Source organism: Abramis brama (assembly GCF_963993115.1).
Source record: "Abramis brama genome assembly, chromosome: 16".
Lineage (NCBI taxonomy): Eukaryota > Metazoa > Chordata > Actinopteri > Cypriniformes > Leuciscidae > Abramis > Abramis brama.
Window position 1 is genome coordinate 21,713,099 of NC_139978.1, and position 13,157 is coordinate 21,726,255.

The following is a 13,157-nucleotide window of genomic DNA, read 5'->3' on the forward strand; positions in this document are numbered from 1 at the left end:
TGGATAGACGCAGGGCATGTAACCCTGCTGGGATCTCATTCTAGTCTAGACTCCATCTTTTGACGCCATGCTGCCATTAAACAAGTGACAGGTCATCCCTTCATTCCCCTAGGGTGAAGAGAAAGGCTTAATTTAACATTAAGGCTGTTTGTTTGAGGTGTTATTTCGTACGGGGACGGAAAAGGATGGTGAAGTACTATTATCCTTCATGCACCCGGAAACAAACAAGTTTAATAACCTTATTCATCAGACAAGGAAAAAGAGCAGCAATATGGCTGAGTGGATATCAACCGAGAAATGATGCAAAGAACTATAAAATACTAGTGGAAAGACAACAGGCGATTGCGAGAGAAGACAGACTGAGCAGCTGAGGCGGGTTGTAGGGGAATATCAAAGCTTTAAATATTAAAGTAGATTTGGGATTTTCTGTGAAGGATTATGTCTTTTAGTGCGAAGCTGGGAGAGGAACATCAATTGCCTGACAGTAACAAAAAATGACCAAAAACTGCATATGCCATGGTAGTAACATGATATTCTTTGACTTCATGGTAAATGTAAATGGTAATCATTCAGTACCACGGTATATACACTACCGTTCAAAAGTTTGGGGTTGGTTAGGTTTTAATTTTTTTTTAATCTTATGCTTACCAGTTACCAACACTGTTTATCTGACTGAAAAATTCTGTAAAAACATTGAAAAATGGCAAAGCTGAATTTCGGGGAGTCATTACTCCAGTCTTCAGTGCCATATGATTCTTCAGAAATCATTCTAATATGCTGATTTGGTGCTCAAAAAACATTTCTTATTATAAATGTTGAAAACAACTACATTATATTTTGATGAAATGAAAGTTCAAAATAAACAGGATTTATTTGAAATAGAAATCTTTTGAACATTTCAAACTTTTGAGCAGTTGTGTTTACCAGAGTACCATAGTTATTACCATCTGATACCATCATTTTACCATGGTACCACCACAGGGGAAAGACATCTGTCACCTGATTTTTACCCACAAACCCTTGGGCATTTCTCCACCCTTGACCTAATAGCCTTCAAAACCTGGCCTTGGGACACCTAAATAATCACATCTCTTTGTTTAAGCATGGAAAAGGATATGATCTAATTTAACAGGGGCATTATTCAGAGCTAAACACCAGTGTTTCTGGCAGTTTCTCTGACAAAGCTGCTCTGGTCAGAGGAGACGATGCCCCTCGGGGAGTTTTGAGCCTCACAGACCTGAACTTTCTGAGCCCGACGCTTGTCAGCCCTCTGGTTCTGATGGTAGATGCGACTGAAGTTGGAAACGATGACGGGAACAGGCAGAGCGATGACCAGCACCCCACTGAGGGAACAGATGGAGCCAAAGATCTTCCCTGCTATGGTCTTCGGGACCATGTCTCCATACCTGCAGAGAAAGAGCAAGAAATAGAGACATTAGTTACCGAAATATGCACAACCTGCTTCTCCTCATGTTCTTTCTTATTTAATAGATCAGCAGCAATGAAAAAGCAGACAGATTCATGATATCACACAACTAAAACTCCTAGTAATAATAATATTCCATCTGTTTTTATTATTACATTTCAATGAATGATCACAAACTCTTACTAAACACAATCGTATGCTTTTACTGCAGATTGGCACTTCCGCACGCCACCTAATACCCTGCAGACAAAGCAGGAAAATTATTTTGATGCTTGCTGACATTAGAGGTGCCAGATTTTAAATGCAATAAATGATAATTGAAGCAGGAGGTGACAGAAGCGTGAGTGGGACGACACTTTTATATCCAGTTGTATAAAGAGACATTTGTCTGCAAAGCAGTTTGTTTGGAAAGTCTTTTATTTTGAAAACAGCTTGGACAATCTTTTATTTGCTAAATTTGGAGGGTTTTGAAAATGTTTTGTTTGGAGTAACTTGCGCATTAAGAAGTTTAGAGTTTGTTTATTATTTAGAAAGCTATTCGTTTGGAAAGTCTTTTATTTAGAGAACAGTTTGTTTGGGAAGTGTTTCATTTCATAAGCTGTTTTAAAAGCCTTTTATTTATAAAACTGTTTGTTTGCAGACTCATTTGTTTGACAGCTGATTTGTTTGCAAAATCTGTCCCAAGGCCATTTGTTTGGAAGCAAAGTCTTTGTCTAGATAGCAGAGTATAAATGGATAATGTCCCTCAAAACAAGGCTAATATTATCAGCATGTTGTGAAAATCATCTTTTAAATAAGAGATGAACTGTACCAAGCAGGAGCAAAAACCAGCAGAGAACGAGAAAGTCATTTAAGATGTTTAAATTGGAGCATTTAAATTCCTCGAACCAATGCCCTGGCAACTTCAAGGACATTTAATACAATTTGATACAGTTATTTAAAATGGAAATACAATTACACGCACCACTGTAGATCTTCCTCGGCTTGTGTGATGGCCTGCCATCTGAATTCAGGCAGTGAAGAGTGGAAATACTTTTTTTTTTTAAGGTAAGAACGTTGCTGACCAAATATCTATTCGAACAAATTGGATGGTTCAAGGTGGCTTTAGCAAAAAAGGAAGATATTACTTAAAAAAACTACAGACTAAAGTAATTGGATTCTGATGGAATACAGCCACAAAGTAAGTGAGAAAATAAGACCGGTGCACCTGGTGGAACGATGCAAGAATAACCATATATTATAGACATGTATGCATTGTTTTAAATGCACATGTGCAGATGTTCAGAAGTACAAGAGTTTTCTTTTTAGCTCATTCAAACCCATGCAGTGACTGCCAGTGAGGATTTAATTAACAATGGATAATCCTGTTCTTTCATTAAATTAGTTTTGTGCAAGTGAGGCACAATTCAATCAAACGCAATCAGAAAACATGCAGCCAGCCTACAATCTGTAAAGAGACACTAAAGTTGGAATTTAAATGTCTCAGATAATCAAAATGACTCATTAGGCGCCAATGCTGTTGTGGGTCTTGAAAGCAGTGAAAAGTATTCATGGTTCAATACAAGTTAAGCTCAATCGACAGACAAAATCATGGTTAAGGTGAAGCACTTAATGGAAGTTAATTGAAGGAAAAGTGAAGCTTAGCTTTTAACATGAGAATTAATGTAATTGGTTTTTATAAAATTCTTTGTATTTTTGGAGCCATAAAGACATTCTTGACATTTTTATGGTCATTTTAGGGTTTTATCTCTTGGGACAAAACTCTTTTGGACATTAAAATCATCTTACCATATTGCTTGTGTCTTGTGGATTTACTATTGAAATGGTATTTTAATGTTTACGGATTGACCCCATTCACTTCAATTGTTATTGCCTCACTGTAACCCAGATTTGTGCTTTTTTTAAAGAAAAGGAGGGATGTCTAAATTAATTTTTGTGGCAATCAACATTATGTCATAAGTGCTGTCGATTGAGTTTAAGTTGTATTGAACCTTGAAAATTAATTTAAATAAGGGTGCTACTATATACAAATCCAGAGCTGCTTTCATCCATCTTAAGAAAATCTGGAAGTCCAAGGACCTGACATTGGAAACCAAAATCAAACTTTTCAACACCAACGTCAAGTCAGTCCTTGTTTTGTATGGGGATGAAACCTAAAGGATGCATGCGAACATTATCAACAAAGTCCAGACCTTCATCAACACCTGTTTAAGAAAAATCCTCCAAATCTCAGCAATACATACACCATCAGCAATAGGGACCTGTGGCACAAAACATCACAGCTCAAAGCCCAAGATGAAATAACAAAGAGGATAGGCCACATCCTCCAGACGCCCACATCAACAGGCAAGATCTGACCTGGAATCCTCAAGGAAAAAGGAAAAGAGGAAGGCCAAGAAACACTTGGCGCTGAGAACGAGGTAGAGAAGAAAGCCCAAGACAGAGATGCCTGGCGAGCCATGGTTGATGGCCTCTACCTAAAAAAAGGGTGAAAAGGCGAAGTAAGTGCTCTCTGTACACTTTCACAGAAAAGCCCTGCAGTCTGACAGCTGAACAGGTTAAACGCTATAAGCCGATGATGGATGATTCAAATAACTCTTTAACACTAGAAGAAAGAAAGAACACACGGATTTGTGTCAACGCTAATATTTGTATTATTTTTGGAGGCTTATTTAACACTTTTCGAAACTCATTTCAAGAGTCGATTAAAGTGTAATTCTAAGAGGCCTGGATCGTGCCCACGTGGGAATATTTCTGAGGAAGAGATCTCACAGTGTGTTATATAATCTAAACTAATTTACACTTTAAACATGCAATAGAAGAACACACAATACAATCTGGGACACAGAGATGATGCACACAAAAAAGACACAACTAAACACCCTGCAGGATAGAGGGCTTAACAGCTCTGACTAGACAAACTACAGGCCAAACAAAAGCACCCTCTGTCTGGACTGAGTTAAGGATTACGGCTTACTTCTAAAATGGCTCTCTCTGTCTCTGTGTATTCATGAGTAAATTCTGTATTCTCATTCTGCTTTGATCTGTGAAGACAAATGTGTGTGTCTAGTACTTTTGCATATTAGGAAATGTATTTTTGACTGTATAACCTCAACAACCTGGAGCGAATCACTGTTCGGGAGAAGAATCACACCTGAACAGTGCGTTAACCCCAAAAGACAAATGCTATAATTGCTTGAAATGGTGTCTGTATGAAATATTCAAAAGCTGGGACTGGATACTTTAACACAAACAATATAATTCAGTTTTTATTTCAGTAGCATGTCTTCTAACATAAATAAATGTCATATTAAAGTAGTTAATTTTGAATTTCATTGCTTAGAAATAATATATACAAATGTATAAACTACATTTCAAAGTGGCATTTGTAATTCAGCTAAACAAGAAAATTGGTTAAGTTTTTTTTACTTTTGCAAGTCATTGTGTATGTGCATATGCTCAAAGCAAATGCTCTTTGATGTGAAAAATAGATGTGCAGGCTCTTGTGGTGCGAGTGTGTTTGTATGGGCCTTTCTATCTAATGTCTGGCTTAATACACACAGACACTTCAAGTATTTGAGGTTTCTGATTAGGCCGCTGTAAGATATTTAATGGTGTTTGTAATCAAGGCTTTGACCTTTATTCATTCTGCTGAATCTCAAATTAGACAATACGATCCACTAGGATTTATTGATTGTAATTAAAATCCTTCACAGTATGCAGAATGCCAGCTCACACACATACAATAACTCACTCCAAACACTAAAAAGTCACTTTTTTCACACACTGCAGATGCAATCTTTTTTCTGCTTTCTCTTTGATCTTGAATTGTATCAGCTACTGAGGTTTATACCACATCTCAGTGTCTGCTTATCTATTTATTCCACACCTTCATATCTGCTTTGGATCTGACTGAAAGCAGAATATTAATGTAAGAATGAAAACGAAAGAGAGAAACAAATGAGTGTTGTTGTTTTGACTGTCAGAGCAAAGATATCCACGCTAGTACACTGAAGCTAGAGCTAGATGTTTGTTTAGAGATTTCACTGAAGTTTTCTTTCATTTATAGAGCTAATAAGGAGCTCTGCTCTTCTTGACATCAGGGGACTGATTCAACCTTACTGTGGATCACAGAGAAGTTACTCACATTATCGTTTATTGTGTCTGTGGAAGCAAAATAATAGGGGTTGGTCCAGATCTGGTAAATGCCATAAGTAAACCATTATGTAAGTAAACCACAATAGTAACCACAAAAGTAACTGTGCATACTGATGGAATACTTATTTTCAGGCAATAAAAAAATTGTAAATATTATATTTTAGTAGGGCTTAAAAACTTTTTTTTTTGTCTCTAATGCTGCGTTTATTTGATCAAAACAATAATATTGTGAAATTGTTACAATTTAAAATCACTTTTTATTTGATTATATTTTAAAATGTAACTATTTCTGTGATTTTTCAGCATTATTACTCCAGTCTTCAGTGTCACATGATCCTTCAGAAATCTGATTTGATGCTCAATAAACATTTTTTTATTATTATTATCAATGTTGAAAACGTTTGTTCTGCTTTTGTGGAAACTGTTTTCAGTAAGGTCAACAGAACATCTTTCGTAATATTATAAATGTCACTTTTGATCAATTTAATGTTTTGCTAAAAGTATTACTACTTTAAAAAATATCGTACTGATCCCAAACATTTGAATGTTACTGAATTTGGCATTTTGGTATTTTTTGGTATCTTGTGGTGTCATCAGCACTGTCATTTTATTGCAGCTCTAGGGTGATTGTCACATGGCAACTACGGCTCAAGCGATTGGCCAAAAAACAAACAAAAAAACGCGCCATGTTGTTTGCAAGTTGTGCAAGACCCTATACCACCTGTATCCTAAAGCGATTCCATTAGTTGGACGTTTTAAATTGTATATATATTCTTGATTGTGAACATATGTTAATGAATTCCTTTTAAATTACACATTTCATAATGTCACAGAAGCTAAAAATTAAACATTTGCTTTTTTTGCGTGTGCTTTCAGTTAGCTTTTGGTCTGCAAGCGACTTAGGATTGTACTAACTGGTTTACCCTCAAACTTCTTGCTGTGTAACTGCCATTGAGATGAAAAAGGCTAATGCAAATGACTAGCTCCCTTCAGCTATTATACGCCTCCTTGATCTCTCTGTGTGTATTATATTGTGCTTTTCAAACGAAAGGCTGCATCCTAGTGAGGTTGTGTCCGTCCTAGTCCAGTTCTTCTGAGACTTGTAAGCTTAAGTCCTCCTCAGCGTTAAACGCTAGAATGAAACGGTCAAGTAAGTGCGCATGGCTATACGTCACACGTTCCCGCCCCCAAGGTCATGGCACGAAAATACTATTAAAACTTAATTTTGTCTTTCTATTTGTGCAGTACAGTGAATGACACCCGTCTATGGTCTGCCAGTGGCTTACATTATTAGCAGTTTAGTGTTTAGTGATTAATATACAACAAAATGTATGGATTAATATCTAAAAAATATTATTTGTGTCTTACACATAATAATGAACTCAGAGAAGCTCAGTGCTGACTCGTTTTCCGTCAGTTCTTTTTCTTGAATTGGAATGTGTGCAAAGGATTGTGGGTGATTAAAGGACGCGAAGGATACACGATGCGGCCTTCAAAAGGATCCGAATAAAGGATGCAAAACGAAGGCTTCCTTTCAAGTATCGTTCAAATTGAGATGGTCTTCAGTGGCGTGGCAGCCGGGATATTATGCAGTCTTCCATTAGATAAGCACCAAAATGCAGGAATCAAGCATTTGAACACCCAGGTGTCCTGATAACAAAAATAACATCCACATTATTCATGATTTTGAACTGAAACCAAAAAATGACAGAATCCCAAAAGGACAGATTTGGATTGAATGAGAGAAGTAGTGCAGAAACATTTAGTGCTGAACACTTACATGTGCAGATTGAGTCAAACCTTTTTATATAATTTTTTTTGTTCCTTGCCCTACTGAAACAGTCTGTCCATGAAACTGCATAGCATATCAAATGAGAAATCAGAGGACATTGGAACAAATTTGATGGCGAACTCTCTGTTTCAGTCTCATGAGCCTCTAAGCCTCACAAAACCTCCCAGGATCTGTTGCAGCTGTCATAAAGGGAAGTCACGTGGCTTTACCGTGTCTAACGCATGCAGTCACATACAGTTTCTGTCATGCTTGACGACCGCTTGATTCGACTGCTTTTATTGCCACTGTGACTCCACTGGCATGGTAATGAGAAAAGGGATGTCGTTAGCATGGAGAGCGTGTCATTAGCCTCTTAGCGCTGTGGGCATCAGACTCACAGTTAGCGTGCGGTACGTTACAGCCCGACTGCTGTTACACAACACGCAAACTCCCAAAACCCAAACTCTCATCCCACTCACATCTCAAGCTCTGCATCTGTCCCATCCTCCTCAATCCTTTCTTTTCCCTATTCCCACCCCCTCATGCTTTCAGATCCGCCTCCCACGGTGAGTCGGTGTGACCCGCTTGGAGCCACGATTCCCTCCGATTTTCACGAGCCCAAGTGATGTCTGAAACAACAATTCGACGGCAGATTAGCTCAATTCATTCACCAGCAAATCTGCTGTTATGTACACAGAAGGATTCCACTGAATAAACTGAATTCATACCACCAATCGCCTCTACATAAACAGCCTCCGCTTCTGTGAGGAATTGGACCAGCTGTGGGGCTTCACATGCATTATTGAGCTTTTGAGAAAGAGCCTGTAGTAGGGTTGTTGTCACAATACCAATATTTCAGCAGTTGATGCTAAAACCAGTGAAATTTCATGATTTTCAGCGGTTTCGTAGGCTGCTTTTTGTCTTTAAGCCCAAATTTCGTGTTCAAGACTCATGCGTGGGTGGTTTTCTTTTTTTCTTTTTCTCATCAATATTGTTCTTGATTAATATAAACAACACAACAGACAGTAGCAGGTCATTAAGCTGCATTTACACCGTAAGGCTCATTGCACAGATTCAATATTTTGACACATATTGAATTTTTGTGTTTCGCCTGTTTGCATTCACTTCAGACACATTACCAAGGCGCTTGCAGGCAATTGAAAGCCTGTCAGTTAGACCAGGAGTTTTCACATTCTAGTCCAGAAATGCTGAGGGTAAACAAAAGAAGAAAAAAAAAGAAAGAAAAAAGTGAACTAATAATTAAGTTATTAATTAAACGTGTTGAATGCAATCATTTGTAAAACATTTTCAGAATTTTATATTAGTTTCATTCAGTTGGCTAATATTGTCAAAAATCTGATTTCTATTGCAATTATATTCTATTGACAATCAAACAGAAAGATTTTTTTAGGGCAATATTCTTCATAAAATTGCCTTGGAATCATATTGTTTTTTGTGAAAAGTGTTATAGAAATAAATTGTGTATTCTATTGATATATTTTTCTCACATAGTATAACATATTTTTGTATTAAGATGTAGTCCCTCGGAAGATTTGGGGATCCTTAGCAGCAAAAACCCCTGTGCAGGCACTGAATTCTGTCAGTCCTCAGTATTAACGATGCTATAGAAAGAAACTGGAACTGAACTACTGAAATTGGAAGTGAAGTACCGCTACTTTTGACATTCCTAGTTTGGACTGTGGGTTCAGACCTGACAGACTCCATCACGTATACTCTGGATAAAGGGATCTAAAGCCTAAGGTAACTCACACACCCTCAATTACACTTGCCACCTGCTTGGATCCAGGAAAGTGCCAGTTTCTGGGGCGATTGGCTTAAATTCAGATGTTCACACACACTCTAACATTTGGCATAGATTCAGCCACAAACATTCCTAAAGGATTCATCAGCTCATCTGAATTCCACCGCCCGCTTAAGTTTTGAAGTTTGTAAGTAGGTTGCTGAAGAAACTAGGCCACTCCTCCTCCACCACTGCCGTGTTCCAGACGTGATTTTTCTTCCTTCTCTGTCCTCAGTCGAGGAGACCTACCACCCCAGATTTTATTCACCCCATTACACAAATACACACATAAACAACAGTGGTCTCAATCCACTCCAGATGTGACATTCTGGAAGATGAAAACGACTGCAATACAGAATGAAAAAAAGATCTATACACCTGTACACACAGCTGAATTCACCTTCCACATGAAACCTTGAAATGTCACTCAATCCTGTATCTTCATTCGTATTGTTGTCTTATTCCCCAGTAAAAAATATTTTTCAGTTTTTTGTTTCTTGTTTTAAGTCAAGTCCCATTTATATTGCACATTATACAATAGAGAGAGTTTCAAAGCAGCTTCACAGTAATAAACAAGAAAATAACAGTATTAATTTCGCAAAGTTCTTCAGTTTTGAAATGAATGCAAAGCTGTAGAGCAGCTCTAAAAAGAGTGCCATTATTCAGCTCAATTTAGTTAAATGTTGATTCAATTTAGTTCAATAACACTGTGAATGTTGCAAAGTTCATTAGAAACTAACTCGGTTCAAGCAGCTCTACAGAAGATAATAGTGCCATTATTCATCTCAAGTCAGGTCAGTGTTGACTCAGTTTAATTCAATAATAGTGCAAAGTTCATCATGTTATAAAATAAGCTTATTTTCGCTACAAGCAGCTCGACAGAAGGCAATAGTGTCACAAGTGGCAGTGTTGCAGAGCTCTACATCATTATCCAACTCAATTTAGTTCAAGTTTTAATGGAAAACAAGAGAAAACACTGATAATGGACATTTTCACCTTTTTTTTTATTATCATCTTCCCTCCTGTTCCAGGTCCAAGGTGAGAACCTCACCCCAACATCAATTACTCATCTCAAATGATCAATCCAATCAATGCTACCACACCCTCTCCAGAAAGCAGCACCTGACTTATCAAATGCAGTTGCGTCACAGTCCCGATCTGCAGTATCATGACTAATTAATCTGTCTTCTTTCACTCAGCTAAATAACGCTGGCCTCTGACCCCACAGCGTTTCTTTCTGACGAGGGATCGGTTACGCACGCAGGGTTCGGTAAAGTGATACGCGGTCCAGCTAATGCTGGGAAGGAAGCTAATATCCGAGGACATGCATTTTTAGGCCAGTCAGAATGGAGATGTTGGTTAACGCAGGAATCACTATAGTGCGATGTGCAGTGTTAATTGATCTTTGACCCAGGCTGGAGCGCAGTATCACCCGGCCCTAAGTCAGTGATCGAATTTACTGATTGGCTTTTAATGAAACCACAGATGGTCATCGATCCTAATCAAAGCAGCTTCAGTTACTGCTACAGATATGCAGTTATCGCACCGGCACACACCTGATGCTTCTCTTTGTTCCACGGCAGATTTCAGCGCTCTTAAACTGGCATGTAATTGGTGATGACAGCTACCTGTCATCTGCCAGTGTCTTATCAGCAGTCAGTCAGATTGCACTTATTCACCGAAGGGTTGGCCATTTTACGACATTGTGCACCTTCATGCATATTTCAAAAAACTGGCAGGCTCAGTGGAACTGACACTAGGTCTCAATGACACGATCCAAAAATCGGCCCACAGAATTAAACGTGTTCTGAGGCTGATGATGTCACGGTGGAACGTTTTAGTCCTGCAGTTGTCCTGTTCTTGTGAAGAAATCAGCAATGAAAATGTTCCGAGAACATTAAAAAACTAGACTTTTATTTCCTGAAGGATGAACACAGACCAATACGTTGTTCAGGAAGTATTTTCCAGTTGTTTTCTTTTCTTTACCGGGGGTTTCAGAAGATCATTCAGTGTAGAGTTCTGAGCTGTGAACCAAACCAACCAGCTCTGGGATGAATCAGAACATTGCAAATTTTGATTTGAAGCAAAAAGTATTTGATAATCTGAGAAAGGAACCGTACTGTGTACTTTATCTTTTATTTGACAATGAACTATGTATTCCATGGAGCATTGCAAAACAAGTAATTGAATCAATTGGTACAGTACAAGCAATGACATCGATTCAGTTACATAAAATACAGTATATTAGAAGGTTATTGCAGAATATTTACATTTATATGTTGTAGTTTGAAAGAGCAGAGAAGCTGACTTTATGGGAAGGACAATCGCTGCTGAGCTCTTTTGGTGTGGTTCTCTTCTCGTTTCCATTGTATATTTCGTAGTGTGTGAGTGTGTTTATGCATGTATGAGTGTGTATGTGTATATATTTCTACACTGTTATATGAATATTGATACACTAGTTTTGGTTAATTATAATAACCCTGTTTCTACAGAAGCATATACTTTATACTTTAAGCATATTTCTCATCGCTAAACCTTGGTGCTCATGGTAGATCTCGCTTGAAAATTTAAATGTCATTGTTAGTGAGTTTGCTTTATTTTAAAGTTTTCAAGTGCTATTCCTTTCTTTATATGTCAGACTGTTTTAATGAGGGAAAAACTTAGTGCACCTTTAACTTCAAACCTCAAACCACAATGTTTGAGGAATTGCCTTTCAAGCCCTGCATAAAAGGTGTTTGGAGAGGAGAGGTGCCCTTCTGTGGTGTACTGCAAGAAACATATCCCACTTACATAGTGTCACAGCCTCTCAATGTGGCATGATACATTTGGCGAATTTGAATATGCTAATTTTTAACAATGCAATTAGTTGCCAAGGTGACAGAATAAGACTGAAGGAAGACTGCTGTGTTGTGCTCTCAGAAGCGGCAGAATATTAGAAACATTTGTCTCTCTCTTTGATCTTCTACCTCTGCTTGAGACATTAACCGTGAAGGAAACGGGGGCAGAGGAGCGTTCTCCGTCTTCCTTTTTCCTTAGACAATTTCTCTTGACATGTGGAATCATTACCATGACTCCGATATCCGGGGTCTCAAACACCGGGGTTAATCAATACATGTCTCCATGGTGATTTTAACAGCAGGGACCTCAGCTGAAACCTTCTCATTCGTCTTATTACGCCGACCATCATCTGTAATCAATGATGGCCTGTATCATTCACTCATTCTTTGATGTGTCTGCGTCCACAGGCGTTTGTCTGCACGTGTGTGTGGTGTGTGTTTAAAGTAGTCAAAGGTACAGCAGATGCCCCTTTAATGGATTCTCATCGATCGGAACGTAAAACGTTCCAGCTTCACCCCACACGCTGGCACCTGATGTCCTTGATCTGTGTCTTCTTTCTCCTCGTTCTCAACCTGTCTCCCTCTCTTTCAGCTCACCTCTAATCATCCTGCTTGCTGGATTCCCTCACTCAGGAAGAATGTGCGTCAGTGTCTCTGTACCCATGTGTTTTTTGTCTTTCTGCTTCTATATTGACTACATTAAGCGGAAGTTGTTGATGTAGATGAATCATGGGGCTTCATGAAGTAACATTGAGGACGCATAAAAAAGGCAGTGAAGGGTGTATACACATTTCCGACGTACGTTAGAATTTATATAAAACAAACTCAACTTGAGAATGTCCATGCAGCCGACTTTTACTGGTGTGTCTGCATTGTAGTGAAAAGATTGCTTAAAAAATGCACTTTTCAGTCAGAATCAAAGGGCTATTTGCTGCTAATAATAGTTTTACGTAATGGTGCAATTTACAGCATGTATGCTGCAAAAAAGACTTTTGGTGAAAATTAATTTACATCCGTGATCAGAAAGCTTCTCATTCCATTAAAGGTAGGGTAGGCAATTTCAGAGACGCTAGCAATAGCAAGCTAGCTTTGAAAGCATAAGATCACAAGAGACTGCATTAAATTTATCATTTAATTAATTATTTATCAGTCAAATTTGTGCTT

The 13,157-nt window shown here is 38.1% G+C and overlaps 1 protein-coding gene across 3 annotated transcripts in view; it reads right to left on the reverse strand.

The window, feature by feature from the left end:
• kcnd3 (potassium voltage-gated channel, Shal-related subfamily, member 3) overlaps positions 1-13,157 on the reverse strand; it is a 106,100-nt gene that overhangs the window by 27,633 nt on the left and 65,310 nt on the right. For all 3 annotated transcript variants that reach the window (XM_084087454.1, XM_084087456.1, XM_084087455.1), the window contains exon 3: positions 1,238-1,406. In XM_084087454.1, coding sequence (XP_083943580.1) covers positions 1,238-1,406 — 169 coding nt within the window. The remainder of the gene's footprint in view (positions 1-1,237; positions 1,407-13,157) is intronic.